The following is a 17,573-nucleotide window of genomic DNA, read 5'->3' as shown; positions in this document are numbered from 1 at the left end:
AAACTGTCCTTTCCCAAGATGACAAGTCAGATTGTGATGCTGAGACCCCTCGTAAAATTGTGAGAGGTCAATGTTCCCTCCTTAGAAGCTTAGAATGTCCCCTGTTGGTCACCGGGGGCGGTGATGAATTTTAATAAGAAGACACAAGAAGATTTACATGTAAGAAATACCTCGGTGGCTGTGTTAATAATGCTAGTTTGAAAGCTGAAGCTCAAGCTGGGAGGATGGAAGTTGTGGAAAGATGCTATTGTCCAAATCTATATGAGAGATGGTGGTTCCCACTGTGAGGACAAGAGGGCAGGTTCCATAGACTTTTACGGAATAGCAAAGGAAAGAAAGACTTATTGGATGACTAGGATGATGAAAAGAAGAAATCACAAGTTCAGGAAGGGAGAATGGGTGGATGGTAATAACATCTACAAGTAAATACATAAAGAAAGGTTGGTAAAAGCAACTCAACTACTAAAATTACTTCCAGTTCTAACATTCTGACTCTAAAAGTCTAGTGAGTTTTGCTGGATTTTCACAAAGGAGTGCCAAATAATTTAAAATAAAATTAACAACCATTCAAAAAAAAAAGTCATGAAAATAAAAGCTTCTGTGTATTTACGCGTTAGGACACGGATTAAATAAAGTTAAAATTTACTGCAGGAGTTCTCAGAGCCTTTAACATATTTTAAAATTTCCTAAGGGAGCGTATAATGAGTGGTGTTTCTCAAGTAATTGGACAGCAAAATTCCTCCCCCTTCATTTTTAGCATTTTATTAATTAGTGTCTTATGGGTTAAATTTTTAAAAATACCCTTTTGAATAGTTTGTCCCATTTATTTTGCCCATTTCTTAATAATAACCACAAGTTCATATATTTGCCTTCCCAAAGGATCACTCAGCAGTATGGACTTGATTAAACCCAGAGATTTCAAACAATCAAGACTTTTTACAGTATTATGCATGATTAATCAGTATTTCACTTTCACTACCCTTGCCTTTACAGTAGTGATAATGATTAAAATTTGTAACAGAATTAGAGACTTTACTATGTTTCAGGAACTCTGCCTCATATTTTACAGGCATGAATCACATAATCCTCACAACAGTCCTAAAAAGTAATTACTAGCACTTAGCTCCATTTTATAGAGGAAGAAACTGATCCTCAGAGAGCCTACTTCACTTGAGCAAGGTAAGAAAGTATTAGAGCCCAACAGAGTCTGACTCCAGAGTCTGGTACATTCATCACCAGACTACACCATATATGCTAATTTATTTCCAAATTATTAATCAAAAACAATGCAAGTGTGATCCTTAAGTAAATTCATTCAGTATATGCAGCACACTGGCATGGAAATCATCCACACATTCATTTATACATTCATTCACTAACTCCTAAACAGACACTGTTTTAGGTACTTGGAATACACAGAGCACAAAAGAGTCAAACTATGGGCTTTTCTGGAAGAGATAATTAATCAACAAGTAAATAATAACAAATAAAAGGAAGGATCATGATTGGCAAGAAGGGGTTCTGAAGGGTTGGGAGTACATGTGTGTTCTATTGTAGGTGGGAAGCAGCAGGCAGGCCTCCTTGTCAGTACAAATTATATGAGAGTTCAGACAAGAGCGCTGGGTTTTTACATAAGGAGGTCACTGTGACCTTGACAAGAACAGCTTCAGGGGAGTGAAAGGTCAGAGCCCTGATGTAGTGGCATCAAGAGATAATGGAAAAAGAGAGCTTGTAGGGGGCAAGTATGAACAAAGTTTTCAAGGAATTTTGTCCTAATGGGAAAAGGAGAAATGAGACCATAATTGGAAGGATACAAGGAGACAGAAGAGGGATTCTCCTCTCTTTCTTTTGAGGTAGGAGTTTCATAGTATGAATATGTGTGGATGGCAATAATGCAGGTGAGAGGGAGATTCTGATGATGAAGGAAAAGAGAATTAATTGGGCAGTAACTCTGATGAAGTGAGAAAGGGTGGCATCAGTGAAGAAATGGAGGAGGTGGACAAAGGTAGAGCATGAGCAATTAATTCACCATAGTGACAGGAGGAAAGCTAGAATATGTGGCCACAGCTGAAGAAAGGAGGTCAGATGTGACACATACAATAGAAATGACAACATGTAAAAAAACTTTTTGGATTTCTTAGAGGCCCATGTTCTGACTTCTTTAGCTTTGCTGAATATCTAGTTTCTGTAAAATTGTGGAGAACAGTATCTATAAGATTATTGTGAAGATTAAAAGTTACCTATTTTAGGGCTTTACCGAGTGACTAGAGTATAATAGAATGGCAAATGTTAAATGTTTTTTGCTGTATCATCATCATCATCATCATCATCATTATCATCAAGTGTATGCAACCCAAATTATATGCCTCTAATTCTTGCACTTAATTTTACAGCACCACATAAAATGCAACCTTTGGAAGTATAGCAAGTTATCAGTTGTGACACGGTTTATTCAACATAGTTCCTTTAATGCAATTTTGGTACATTAATTCTAAAGGGGCTATAAATTGAATCAATTCTGATTTTGTTAAAGTCTTTAAAAACAGTGTTACGTTCTACTGAGCCAAATGCTTATCTTATAGTGAAACAAATAGAAAGCATTCTGAAATCCAATATTTGCCATATTTTTTGATTAGCAAGAAGAAGGAATGGATGCAATCAATACTTGGACTCCCTGAGCAAAATGTATTTATTTCCCTTGTGAAAATCTCTCTTGATACTTATGCGTCTCTCTCTTGCCACCGATCTTTCTGGGTTCTCTTGACACTGCTGCCACCCTAGTCCAACTCATTATCAACTTTGCTAGCCCATTTCCACCTTCCACTCTTGCCTCCCAATCCCTCACCCCACGTATTCATTCTCTACAGAGAAGTGATCTTTTAAAATTGCGCATCCCACCAGGCCAGGACTCTGCTGAAAAGCCCCAATGGTTTTCTATGACAGAATAAAATGCAAACATCCTATATGGTATAGAGACCCTGCTGAGCTGGCCCCTGCCTCTCTCCAACCCATCTCTCCCTGCTGGCTTTTTGTCCATGATGCTCCCAAAGTCCAAAGTCACATTCAGTTCTGTGAGTCTCCCACACCATTTTCCACTCCCAGGGCTTTGCTCTTGCCATTCCTTCTGCACAGAACATTCCTTCCACATTTCTTCACATGATTGGCCTTTATCATTTATGTCTCCATTCATGCATCACTTCCTCAAAGAAGACTTTCCACCTTCCTAACCAAAGCAGCAGCTCTGTCCTCTCTCAGTCACTGGTTTTATTTCATCCACTAGAGCAGTGGTTCTCAACCTTCCCAATGCCGCGACCCTTTAATACAGTTCCTCATGTTGTGGTGACCCCCAACCATAAAATTATTTTCGTTGCTACTTCATAACTGTAATTTTGCTACTGTTATGAATCATAATGTAAATAACTGATATGCAAGATGTATTTTCATTGTTAAAATTGAACATAATTAAAGCATAGTGATTAATCACAAAAACAATATGTAATTATGTGTTTTCTGATGGACTTAGGTGACCCTGTGAAAGGGTCGTTCGACCCCCAAATGATTCATGACCCACAGGTTGAGAACCACTGCACTAGAGGGCTGGTACACGAAATTCATGCACTTGGGATGGGGGGGTCCCTCAGCCTGGCCTGTGCTCTCTCACAGTCTGGGAGCCCTCAGGGGATGTCCGACTGACAGCTCAGGCCCACTCCCCAGGGACATCCGTCAGTTGGACATCCTTAGCGCTCCCACCACCGTCACCGCTGCATTTGCCAGCTATGAGCTCAGCTTCTGGCTGAGCGGTGCTCCCCCTGTGGGAGTGCACTGACTACCAGGGGGAAGCTCCTGTGTTGAGCATCTGCCCCCCTGGTGGTCAGTGTGCATCATAGCAACCGGATATTCTGCCATTTGGTTGATTTGCATATTAGCCTTTTATTATATAGGATAACCCTTATCCTTAGCTCAAATAATCTTGTTTCTATGTGTGTCATGTTGCTAGAATGTTGGGACTTTTATATCCTGCATATAAAACTTAGATGCCTTCTTTACTCCTTTATCTATACTGTCTGGAAAGTGAGAGTTCAACACATTTAATGGAAAAAATAAATTCCAATTGTTAAATTTTTGTAGATGATTTAGCTAAAACCTCATAGGCCAGAGCAATTTTAAACTATCACATAGGACCTGGCCAGGTGGCTCAGTTGGTTGGAGCATCATCCCATACGCCAAAAGGTTGCAGGTTTGATTCCCGATCAGGGCATACACCTGGGTGGTGGGTTCAATCCTTAGTTGGGGCGCATATGGGAGGCAACCAATTGATGTTTCTCACATTGATGTTTCTCTCTCCTTTCCCCCCCCCTCTAAAAGAGGGGTGGGGAACCTTTTTCTGCAAAGAGCCATTTGGTATTTATATCATCATTTGTGGGCCATACAAAATTATCAACTTAAAAATTAGCCTGTTACATTTGGTCAAACATTTAATTAACTGAACCCTAATGCCTTGGGAGGGCCAGACCAAATGATTTCCCGGGACTCATAGGATGTTCCCCACCCCTGCTCTACAATCGTATCCTCAGGCTGGATCCCCTGGGGGTGGGGGGTGGGGTTTCAGGAAGCAGCTGATTGATGATGTAATTCTCTTGTTGATGTTTCTCTATAAAATATCAATAAGAACATTAAAAAAGAGAGAGATAGATGATGATGAAAGGCAAGATTAGGCCCAGATCATGATTAAAATGGATGCTTTAAGTCGCCCAAAGTTTCATTCATGAGAAAGAACAAGAAAGGAGATGCTCTGGGGACCCCATCTCCTTCCATGATTACATGCATGCAGCACCCTTATTTTTCACTTAACTAGAAGGCAGCAGGATTTTTTAAGATCTATAATCTGAAGCAGATGTTTTATTACATTAGATTATGTGGTCAGTCTTGGGGGGAATCGAGGAAATCAAGTGACCTCAAGGGTTAAGCTGCCCAGTTAGGGAGGGAACTTGGGGGCAAGCATAAAAATAATATTGTCCTGGGATAGAGGTGGGACTAGGCGAGGGACCGCAAAAGAGAGATACTTAGACAGGCATTGCTGGATGATCTATGCACACGAAATGGAGAGTTTCAATATCTCCACTTCTGAATCTCAGTCCCAGGAATTTATTTCTCCAAATGTAACATTAACATATAAATGAATGTATTTCCTTTGAATAAATTTAAGTGTCCAAATATACCTGTCCTTTTTTAATATATATATATACACTTTTTATTGATTTCAGAGAGGAAGGGAAAGGGAGAGAGAGAGAGAAACATCAATGAATAGAGAGAATGATTGATTGGCTGCTTCCTGCACGCTCCACACGGAGGACCGAGCCGGCAACCCGGGCATGTGCCCTGACCAGGAATCGAACCATGACCTCCACACTCAACCACTAAGCAACACTGGCCAGGCAACACCTCTGTTCTTGTCAAGGGAAACTATCATTTAACTCCTTTGCAGAACAGATACAACATCCAATCCCAAAGCTTCTGCATCTCTTTCCATTAACCTGTGTCCTGGCTCCATCTATGAGCTGCACCTAACCCTCTGAACTGGGGGATCAGAACCCCCCGTTTCACAGATGGCTTCACGTGAGAATCACCCCCCACTGATGCAGCAGGAAACCTACCATTCTGACGCCGTTTTCAAAGGCCTGCCGGGTGAGTGGAGCTGGGCCGTCCACGGTCTTGCCGTCGTCATCGGGGCCCCAGCTGGCGCTGTAGATGTGCACGTGCTGGGGGTTGAAGCTGACTGACTTCGCCTCCACCATGTCTGTCACATCCCCGTCCAGCATTCGGACTCCTTGGGGACAGACAGGAAGTAGCTTCATTAGAGGCTTACACCCAAACAACCCAAGACTTGCTGCGGTTACAGCATTTGGGGGGCCGGGGGGGGGGGGGAGAATAATCTTTTAATCAACACTTGAGTGAGCATATTTTCCCCAGAAGACAATTCAGATTTCTTCCAAAGCTTTCTTGGGAAGAAAGGAAGTTACAGTGCATGTAAAAGAGCAAAACGTCTCTTGTTTAAAAATTATTTACTTATTTTTTTAAAGAGCAAAACTTTTTAAAATCTTTCGTAGCTATTGTTCTCTTTTCCGAGGTTTCCATCATCTCTCCCTTCTCTTTATCCTTGTCTTAATCGAGTGGTTGTCAAAGAGAGCCTCCAGCAATCCATCTTCCCTAACCTTCTCTTCATTAGATCACTTGTGTTCATAATTGGTAGAAAGCATTCTGACCTTGGCAGGCTTACAAAACTTGGAAAGCTGCCAAGTCAGGTTGGTCCAGTTTCCTCCATACTTAATATTATCTCCGAGTCTGAGAGACTGATGTGGATTTAATATATCACTTCTTTTGCCAAGTTATTTATGTCAAATAAAAAATGAGAATGCGTTCTGTGCATGTAAGACATCAAATAATTCTCACAAGGTTTTAGCAATGTATAGCCATTAATCTTCATTTAAGTATATTCCCGCCAGACAGATAGGAATTTATTATTAACCTTAATTTGCGAAACTAGACACAGATATTCAAACATAAGTTATACGTCATATGCCAGGCTTTCCTTGTATTTTGGAGACGCACAACAAATAATTGTGAGCTAAAAACTCCTTCAGCTTAAGCCAAATACCATCACCGAGACACTGTATTATTTTAAGAATATCTCTCTGCAGCCCAAATTCACTCCTTAGGAAAAACGCTGTTATCTGGTAGGACTTCAAGTTTGTATTGATTACCACTAAATGGGCATTAAGTAACAAAACCCCACATCAGGTAGTGTTAGATACTATGGGGTCTGAGGTGGAACTTGTGGTAGGAAATAAAAATGTTCTTTAAGAAACTGTACCTTCTTTGTGTTGTCAAAGGTGCTTAACTTTTAACTATAAAACTTACAAACACAGAAAAATAGAAAGAATGACAATAACTACTGATCCAGCCACTAGGAGACAACTGTTAACATTTTTGCCACATTTTCTTCATCTAAAAATATACATATTGAGCTGAGCCATCTTAAGTTACATGGCAAATATGGCATTTGTCCTTTCATACTTTTTACCCCAAAACAGAAAGAAATACCCTGTCAATATTAAAATTCCCCAAAGCTTCCCTAAAGACATGGCATTTGGTTATTACATCTCCACTGTCTTTTCCTCCAGACTTTTGGCTTCTTAAGGATTTTTAAAGGAACAGGTGATGTGGGGAACAAAGTTTATGAACAGTCCCTTTAAAAGTTAGGAAATGGGAACTATATTTAGAAGGTCTGTCCACAGTTTCCGTGGGAACAGACTACCCAGCTTGGTGCTCTGCATGGGCTGGGTCCTAAGAAGCCAATGGTTTTCACTTGACATGAATATTCAAAATTCATCGGTGTGGTTTTTACCAAAGAAAGAGGAACTACTTCATATTCTTACTATCTGTGTAAAAGCATACAATGAAACGATTTTACCGATAGGAGGAGGTCTGAAATTAACACTGGACTAACCAGGATTTCTAAATGCCAACGTGCAGGAGTGTGTGAAGTCCATGTGTGTGCGCACACTAAATGTAGGATAAAATAATATCTATAGGGTGATATTAATTTCTTGATCAAAAACTGACAAATAAGAATTTTGTGCCTTCAAGTTTAAGGAGGAAAGATTGCTTTTTCTTCATTTGACTGCAAGCCTTCATTCCTTGGGTGTAGGGTTTCAATTTATAATTCAAAATGGTCCTGTTTTCAGGATGATGGGACATTTGTGAGTCATTGCCATACATTCCTTTTTTAAAAAAATATGTATTTTTTTTATTGATTTCAGAAAGGAAGGGAGAGGGAGAGAGAGATAGACACATCACTGATGAGAGAAAATCATTGATCGGCCTGCCTCCTGCACGCCCCACACTGGGATCAAGCCCGCAACCCAGGCATGTGCCCTGACCAGGAATCAAACTGTGACCTCCTGGTACACAGGTCGATGCTCAACCAATGAGCCATGGTGGCTGGCCACCATACATTCATTTTTTTACTGAGGGTCCTTGTTCAGGTGGGTCAGCCAGCAGCTTATCTGGGAGGGTTCACAAGTTCATTTCTTCATTCCCTCAACGTCAGTGAGTGCTGGTTAGCACTGGAGAGCAATGACAGGGACGAGGGCATGTGTCTGTGTATGTAAGAGCTGTGTGTGGCCTGGAGAGCAAGGAGGATGAACCGGGCAGCCCCTGGAGTCATGAGATTCTCATGAGAAGAGCAGGGGCCTCCCAGACCCTCAGGATTCTTTAGGGGAAGTCTGTGTCTCCTCTCCTAGCTCCTCCTTGAACCTGTCTTCCCTTTGGCACATAGCAGAGGCTCTCAGGGTCCTCTAACTGCTGCCAACACACTACCACGCTCTAGGAATTCAGTGTGAAACAGGAAAGGGACAGGTCCAATTTACTGAGGGCTGACATTCAAGGTAGTCTCTGAAAGCCTTTTCTCAGCACCGTCATTGTCCATCCCAAATACCTCAGAAGACCTCTACCTTTATCCTAGAAAGAACTGTTGTTTTTATTTTTTTAGGTCCAACCTTCTTTACCATTCAGAAACAAATAGTGTATTGGAAACAAAGATGTCATCCTGGTTCCATTTATCTCATGACACCCTTTTAAGAGACCCCCCCCAGGGGACACCTTCAAAGCCGCTAACTAGACCGTCTCTTACAATGTTTTCTTCCATCTGCATGTGGCTGTGGCACCAGGCTGTACTAACAATGATGACTACAAGTGGAAAAAGTTAAGTGGCTGCTTTTATTAATGCCAGGATTTAAACTGCTGTGCTTGGATCCTTGTAGTAAACTTATGTATATTTGGGCTAGTGCATGTGTGTGCATATACTATGAAATTATTAGTGAGAACAGTCTTACTACATTATGGGACTGCAAAAGGAGTTTTTGCCATTTACCATTTTCATTGCAATTAAAAGGCCATGTTTATAAAGCCTAAAGAACAGGGAAAGAATAGATACTCTGCTTTAACATAATTTCAAATCATTCTTCCCACAGAGATATTATAGCCTGGCCTGGTGTTTCTATTATTAGTTCTTTCTGACTCAAGCACCGGTTGTATAGTTCTTTACAGATGTCAATGACACCATTTTTAGTACTGGACAACCTTGTTTAACGTATTGGACAATACGTTGGGGGGACAGCTTCTGAAGTCTTTAACTGTATGCAGTAACACATGTTAACATGGTCATTTTGCTGTCAGCAACAGTTGAACATTATTATGCAAACATATGCCTGTTCAAAAAGGGGTTCTGAAAATCAGTTAACACGAGAGCTCTTGGCTCACTTCTACAGCCACATAAGTTTGTTTCCCATACCTCCGATCTTGGCATTGAAAGCAATTCCGACTGTGCAGTGAGAGTTGTTTGCTGCGGCTGCCACTTCTCCAGCACAGCGGGTCCCATGCCTGCAGGGAGAACACACACACTTTCTAAGTAAGACACTCCATTCTCACAAAGTCCACACATCACAGCTACCATTCAGGCTCCAAAGTGCTGAGGAATGTACCAAGCTGGGGTTTTCCTGCAACATCCTACCCAAGTAGTACTTAATCTGCCTGCAGAAAATGTTTAGCACTTAATTACATTCTGCTTTGGATTAGATTCCTGATATGTTTATTTTTGATATCTTGCTTTCCCAACTAGAAAATTTCCTTGAAGGCTAAAATCAGATTGTATTCTTTAAAGTACCACTGTCAATAAGGTAACCCCCAGCCATATGTGGCCATTGGGTACTTGAAATGTCCCACGCCCACCGCCCTTCCCTCAGTTTGACTTTATCTTAATCTTTAATTTAATTTCATTTTAACTGGATTAAAAACTAGTCCTCAATTCAATTCTTAGAAAACTCAAGAATGTTAGTAGGAGACTCTACTTTTTTAACTATAAATTTAAATACAGATCAAGTATCTCCAATGGGAATTTATCACCTAAAATTGGATTGTTGAAAATACACACTGTATTTCAAAAAGAAATACCAAGAACATGAAATATCCCATTAATAATTGTTTTATAACAATGGCATGTTGAAATATCTTATTTAGTAAAATATATTATCAAAAGTTATTTCATCATTTTACTGCATTAAAAAATGTGTCTTCTAGAAAAGTAAACTTTTTCCCCCTGAAAGATAATCCCTGTTATTTCTTGCCACAATAACTTAGTTCCTTGGTCAAAAACATTCTTTTAGCTGAAAAGACTTCTAAGATCATCTTATCCAAGGATGAGAAAGAAGTCTCAAATGTAAAGGACAACCTGCTCGGAAAAGGTCGCCTAAAACCCTTTTAGGTGCTGAGAATTCCAAGGCGTAGCTGAGCCCAGAGAAAGAACACTAAGACTGATGACCAGCATCAGCTGTGGTTGCAGAAGAGGATGCGACAACCCTTGTGGCCTATTTGTCATGGCTAATGAAGTCCCACGCCCACCGCCCTTCCCTCATTTTTAAAGAAGGAGGCCCTGATTTGTAAAGAAATCTGTCAAGAGCAGCCAAAGAGTGACTAAAACTCAGCCCCCCCAAATTCCATTTTAGCGCTTTTTATTTTACAGCACAGGTGCCTCAGACCACACTTCTCCAGGGATATGGGCTACAGTCTGTGCAACTATTAACAAGTTACTGCTTACATCTGCGAGGTACACAGTTTATACATATCCTGCTTTTCCCACTCAGTATGTCATGCATATATTTCTATGTAAATATTAATGTATATATAACTTAAAGGGTAGTCTTGTACTACATAATCTTTCGAACTATATCTATATAAGTATACACACACACACCGCAGTCTCTTTAACAAGCCCTTTATTCCTCTACTCCTAGAAATTTGCCCAGTTTTTCAAGAATATTAACAAGGCTATAAAGAACAGTCTCAAGTATATATATCATTTTATACCTCGTGACAAATTCTTAGAAGTGGAATTACTGGATCAAAGAATAGAGAATTTATTGTCACACTGTTAACAGCAGATGAAAGTAATATAACCAAGCCTCATAAAAACTGCAAGAAGTAACAATTATTACTACAAATCATCAAATTTTGTGCATGGCAAAATTTAAAAAAAGAAAGACCATAAGCTAAATTGAATGACAATATGAAGGATGGAGAAAAATCTGGACAAACCCCTATGTACATAAATCCCTATTATTAGTTGTTCAATCTTTTTCATTCTTGCCAATCTAACATGAAAAATGGTATCTCGTCGCTTCGCTTTTTATCCCCTATGATTAAAATTTTTTAAGTTATTATTATTTAATCCTCACCCAAAAATCTGTTTCTACTGATTTTTGGAGAGAGAAAGGAAGAGAGAGATGGACAACCTAAGAATCGAACCTGAAACCTCCAACTGAGCCACCAGCCAGGATGTACTTTATTGTGTCTGTTTTAATTACTGCAAGTGCTATTGCAATGTGGATTTTTGTTTTTAGTTTTGTTCTAGTTTACTCTGGCCCATGGGTTATTTTATTTAGAAGTATGATTTAAAATTTCAAATGTATATGGGTATTCAGTTATGTTTCTGATATCATTCAACAGTTTGATTTCTTTGTTATTATAGTGTTTATGAAGCAACTGTTCTAATTTTATGAGATTCACACATGGCTAAGTATGCGATCAATTTTTATAAATGTCCCATATGCTTGAAAGGGTGTATATCCTTCAATCGTTCTTTGTAAATCCATTATGTCAAGCTTGTTCATTATATTGTGAATTTGTTAATGTTCTTTGCAGTACTATTGATTTTTATGCATTTAGGATGGAATTATTTAATCTATTAAGTTATATATTAAATGACGTAAACCATTTATAAATATGTAGTAACACTTTATGGCTCTAAGAAAAAAAAAATCTGACTAATATTTAAGTTTTTTTTACCCGTTTGCTCCTTTTACTTTCAAACATTCTGTGTTCAGATTAGTTATATCTCTTATAAATAGAGTGTAATCTTTTTTTCAAGCTAGGCTAACTAACTTTGTCTTTAACCAAGAGTTAGTTCACGTACAGTGACTGTATCTATTAATATATCCATGTATATTTTCCACTTTTACTAGTTTGGGTGTTAAACATTCTATTATTTAGTGGTTATCCTAGATATTTGGTCATGGGCACCTAACATCACAGAGTCTAGAGTCAGAAATGCTTTTTTCAACTTTTCTCAAATAATATAGACTTCAGAATGTTTTAACTCTGGGGTTACCCATCTCTTGACACATGAGTCCCTGTAATTATAGGTATACTAGAGGCCTGGTGCACAAAAATTTGTGCACTCGGTGGGGAGAGGGGGTCCCTCAGCCCGGCCTGTGCCCTCTCGCAGTCTGGGACCCCTCGGGAGATAATGACCTGCTGGCTTAGGCCTGCTCCCAGGTGGCAGAGGGCAGGCCCAATCCCTAGGTGCAGCCCCTGGTCGGGCTCAGAGCAGGGCTGACTGGGGAGTTGGGGTGCTGCCACCTGTCATGCACAGAGCAGGGCGGATCTGGAGGTTGTGATGCCACCCTCAGTCATGCTCAGGGTAGGGCTGATTGGGGGATTGGGGCACCGCCCCCTGTCACACTCAAGGCAGGGTCGATGGGGAGGTTGCGGCGCCACCCCCTGTCACGCACAGAGCAGGGCCAATCAGGGGGTTGGAGCGCTGCCCTCTGTCACACACAGAGCAGGGCCCATCAGGGGGGTTGGGGCTCCGTATCCTATCACACACAGAGCAGGGTCGATCAGGGGATTGGGGAGCTCCCCCCTGTCATGCACAGAGCAGGGCCCATCAGGGGGTTGGGGAGCTCCCCCCTGTCACGCACAGAGCAGGGCCGATCAGGCGGTTGGGGCACCACTCCCTGTCACACTCAGGGCAGGGCCGATGGGGAGGTTATGGCTCTACCCCATCACACACAGAGCAGGGCCCGTGGGGGGAGGTTGGGGCGCCGCCCTCTATCACCCACAGAGCAGGGCCGATCAGGGGGTTGGGGCACCTTCCCCTGTCACGAACAGAGCAGGGCAGATAGGGAGGTTGTGGCCCCATCCCCTGTCACACACAGAGCCGCAGGGTGATCAGGGGGTTTGGGCGCTGCCCCCTGTCACACTGATCCCAGTGCTGGGAGGCCTCTCAGCTCCGCTGATCCCGGTGCTGTGAGGCATATTACCCTTTTACTATATAGGATAGAGGCCTGGTGCATGGGTGGGGGCCAGCTGGTTTGCCCTGAAGAGTGTCCTGGATCAGGGTGGGGGTCCCCACTGGGGTCCCTGGCCAGCCTGGGTGACGGGATGATGGCTGTTTGCAGCTGGTCACACACCCTTCAGGGTGGGGGTCCCCACTGGGGTGCCTGGCTAGTCTGGGTGAGGGGCTGAGGGCTGTTTTCAGGCTGGCGGGTGACTGAAGCTCCCAACCACTCCTTTTTTTCTTTTTTCTTTTTTATTCTGGGCCAGCTCTAGCTCTGAGGCTTGGCTCCAGCTCTTCGACCTCCACTGCTGAAAGCAGGTATCTGTTTCGTTTGGGTTCTATAATCGAAACACTGTTTCAACTCCAGCTCTGAGATCCAGGCTGGCTGAAAGCAGGTTTCTGGGGTTTTGTTTAGCTTCTATATTTGTAACAATGTTTCAAACTGCAAGCTCAGATGCCGGCAGCGGCAGGCAGGGAACGTTGGAGTCCTCCCTCACTGAAACAAGCAAGCCGCATGTTTGCTTCAAGCTGCCTGGCTGCTGGCCACCATCTTGGCTGGCAGTTAATTTGGATATCGCCCTGATTAGCCAATGGGAAGGGTAGCGGATGTATGGCTAATTACCATATTTCACTTTTATTAATAATATAGGATTCTCTATTTTGTAACTCTAGAAATTACCCACTAAGATTACTACTTTAAAAACTCAGTTTGTTTAGATTTATAAATACATTTTTGCTCTATTTCTTTCTTGTAGCTCATACGTCCTTATGAAATCATTGATTTCTTTCTGAAGAGTCTTTTGGTAGCCCAAAGTCTTTTGGTAGTCCTAGAAAATAACTTTATTTTACTGTCGTTTTTGAAAAATAACTTCTTTGGGTACAGAATTCTAGACTAACAGCACTTCAAAGATGCCATTCCACTGTCTCCTGGATCCCCCTGTTTCTGAGAAGAAATTATTAAGTTTATATATGATTTCTAAAAAATTCTTTCTTAAAATTCCTAAGCCTTAATTTAATGTTTAAATCTTTAGCTGTCTTAGCTAATAACTTTGAAGTCTGCTTTTACATTATTCTCTAGTTCTCCCCATCAGAATCCCAATTAAACATACATTAGATCTTTTCACCCTATCTTAATCTTTAATCTCATCTTTAGGCTTTCCTATCCTTCTCTCTCTGGACTGCATTCTGGTACTTTGCTCAGTTCTATATTTCACTGATCCTATATTCAGCCATGATTAATCTGCTATTTAATCCATTCACTGCATTACTCATTTCAATTATTACATATTTCTTTTCTTTCAGTTCTTTATCAAGTGCGTCTGGTTAATTCTGCTTTTTTCTTAAAAAGTTTTTTTTTCAATATTCATGTCTTACTTTTTTTAAAGAGTTTTCTGTTTTGTTGTGTGTGTGTGTGTGTTTCAGAAAGGGAGGGAAAGGGAGAGGGAGAGGGAGAAACATCAATGTGACATTGATAGGCTGCCTCCTGCACCCCTCCTACTGGGAATCGAGCTTGAAACCCAGGCATGTGCTCTAACAAAGAATAGAACCGGCAACCTTTCAGTGCACAGGATGATGCCCAACCAACTGAAACACACCAGCCAGGGCTCAATACTCATTTCTGGATACCAATGAATTATCTCTAATAACTTGAAAATACGTGAATCTAGTTCTATTTATTTTTGTTGCTGGATTGTTTGTTTTTTTAAAATGTATTTTTGGGGAGAACCAAGATGGCGGCATAGGTTAACGCCGGAGTTTGCTGCTTTGAACAACTACTTCAAAAGTAAAACTAAAAGACGGAAGGGACATCACCCAGAACCACAGGAACGCTGGCTGAGTGGAAGTCCTACAACTAGGAGGAAAGAGAAACGCATACGGACACTCAGAGGAGGCGCAGTGCTGAAGTCAAATTCTGAGGTGCGGAGTGCGCGGAGCGGGCTGGCGGCGGAGGGCGCGGTTGTTGTTTTCAATCGGGAGGGAGTCGCAGACTCTGAGCTCCAGATACAGGCGAGTCTTTAGGGACCCTGACTCAAACGGGAGAAGCGGGACTGTCTGGCTTCGGTCAGAGCGAGTGCAGCTTTCTCTCCGAGCTTTGCAGCGGGTGCTGGGACTCAGAGAGGCAGAGCCCCTGGGGACAGGACTGAGAGCTGCCATAACTGCTCTCTCCGGCCCACCCTGTTGATCCTGTGTGACCCGCCCTGCCCAAGCCCTGCACAGAGGCATTTGCCGGATAGCCTCAGGCAAAGGCTAGATTAGCACCTCCCTAGAGGACAGAAGTTCTCTCACTGCTGACACAGCTGAATCTCATAGCCACTTGGCCTGGAGGTCAAACCCTCCCTGGGATTAGCTACAACAATCAAGGTTTAACTATAAGACTGCGAACAAAGACCACTAGGGGGTGCACCAAGGAAGCATAACAAAATGCGGAGACAAAGAAACAGGACAAAATTGTCAATGGAAGAAATAGAGTTCAGAACCACACTTTTAAGGTCTCTCAAGAACTGTTTAGAAGCCGCCGATAAACTTAATGAGATCTACAAGAAAACTAATGAGACCCTCGATGTTATATTGGGGAACCAACTAGAAATTAAGCATACATGGACTGAAATAACGAATATTATACAGACTCCCGACAGCAGACCAGAGGAGCGCAAGAATCAAGTCAAAGATTCAAAACGCGAAGAAGCAAAAAACACCCAACGGGAAAAGCAAAATGAAAAAAGAATCCAAAAATGCGAGGATAGTGTAAGGAGCCTCTGGGACAGCTTCAAGCGTACCAACATCAGAATTATAGGGGTGCCAGAAGATGAGAGAGACCAAGATATTGAAAACCTATTTGAAGAAATAATGACAGAAAACTTCCCCCACCTGGTGAAAGAAATGGACTTACAGGTCCAGGAAGCGCAGAGAACCCCAAACAAAAGGAATCCAAAGAGGACCACACCAAGACACATCATAATTAAAATGCCAAGAGCAAAAGACAAAGAGAGAATCTTAAAAACAGCAAGAGAAAGTAACCCAGTTACCTACAAGGGAATACCCATACGTCTGTCAGCTGATTTCTCAACAGAAACTTTGCAGGCCAGAAGGGAATGGCAAGAAATATTCAAAGTGATGAATACCAAGAACCTACAACCAAGATTACTTTATCCAGCAAAGCTACCATTCAGAATTGAAGGTCAGATAAAGAGCTTCACAGATAAGGAAAAGCTAAAGGAGTTCATCACCACCAAACCAGTATTATATGAAATGCTGAAAGGTATCCTTTAAGAAGAGGAAGAGGAAGGAAAAGGTAAAGATACAAATTATGAACAACAAACATGCATCTATCAACAAGTGAATCTAAGAATCAAGTGAATATATAATCTGATGAACAGAATGAACTGGTGATTATAATAGAATCAGGGACATAGAAAGGGAATGGACTGACTATTCTTGGGGGGGAAAGGGGTGTGAGAGATGCGGGAAGAGACTGGACAAAAATCGTGCACCTATGGATGAGGACAGTGGGTGGGGAGTGAGGGCAGAGGGTGGGGCGGGAACTGGGAGGAGGGGAGTTATGGGGGGGAAAAAAGAGGAACAAATGTAATAATCTGAACAATAAAGATTTAATTAAAAAATAAAGAATAAAATGTATTTTTATTGATTTCAAAGAGTAAGGGAGAGGGAGAGAGAGAGACAGAAACATCAGTAATGAGAGAGAGTCATCTATCGGCTGCCTCCTGCACATGCCACACTGGGGATCGAGCTCATAACCCGGGCATGTGCGCTGACAGGAAATCGAACTGTGACCTCCTGGTTCATAGGTCAACATGCAACCACCGAGCCATGCCAGCTGGGCCTTACTTGTCCTCATGGTGTTGTTTTCCCCAGGTAGTTGATAAACTGTCCATTTAGGAAGTCATGCTCTTTGGACTTTTACCTATGTAAACTCTTTGAGGCTGGTATGGAAATCTCATTATTCTAAAGAAGATTTAAAATTTGCTTCTAATACATTTCTGGACATACACCACCCAGAACCTGTTCAACCAAATTTGAAATTTGGCCCATACAAGTAATATGAATAACAAGTGCAAATCCCATGACTACAGTTAGTAATTCTTAAAAGGTAGTTATTTATTTATCCTCTTGTCCCATCTATTACCTATGGTGAAAAGTAGAATATGTCCTCTGTCTCTCTGTATAGTGTTCTTTCTTCTTCTTCTTTTAAAAAAAATAAAGTTAATGTACTGAAGATGGTGTCTCAGGGATTTCGTTTTATGCAGAAGTCTAGTCTTCTCTCAACCCACTGGACCAAGGCCTTGTCTCCTGCCATCCCCGAGAATTTTTTAAATCCAGCTCCAGGCTGACTGAGATTGGTTGCTTACCCTGGAAAATGCCTACTTTCCATTTATTGGCC

General features: G+C 41.6%; 1 protein-coding gene across 8 annotated transcripts in view; it reads right to left on the bottom strand.

Moving 5' to 3' along the window:
- The window catches only part of PCSK5 (proprotein convertase subtilisin/kexin type 5), a 416,215-nt gene that overhangs the window by 252,722 nt on the left and 145,920 nt on the right, over positions 1-17,573 (bottom strand). For all 8 annotated transcript variants that reach the window (XM_059656934.1, XM_059656933.1, XM_059656935.1 and 5 more), the window contains exons 6-7: positions 9,353-9,441; positions 5,655-5,827 (exon numbers count right to left, since the gene is read on the bottom strand). In XM_059656934.1, coding sequence (XP_059512917.1) covers positions 5,655-5,827; positions 9,353-9,441 — 262 coding nt within the window. The remainder of the gene's footprint in view (positions 1-5,654; positions 5,828-9,352; positions 9,442-17,573) is intronic.

Source organism: Myotis daubentonii, chromosome 11 (genome assembly GCF_963259705.1).
Source record: "Myotis daubentonii chromosome 11, mMyoDau2.1, whole genome shotgun sequence".
NCBI classification, from domain to species: Eukaryota; Metazoa; Chordata; class Mammalia; order Chiroptera; family Vespertilionidae; genus Myotis; species Myotis daubentonii.
This window is presented reverse-complemented; position numbering and strand designations above follow the sequence as displayed.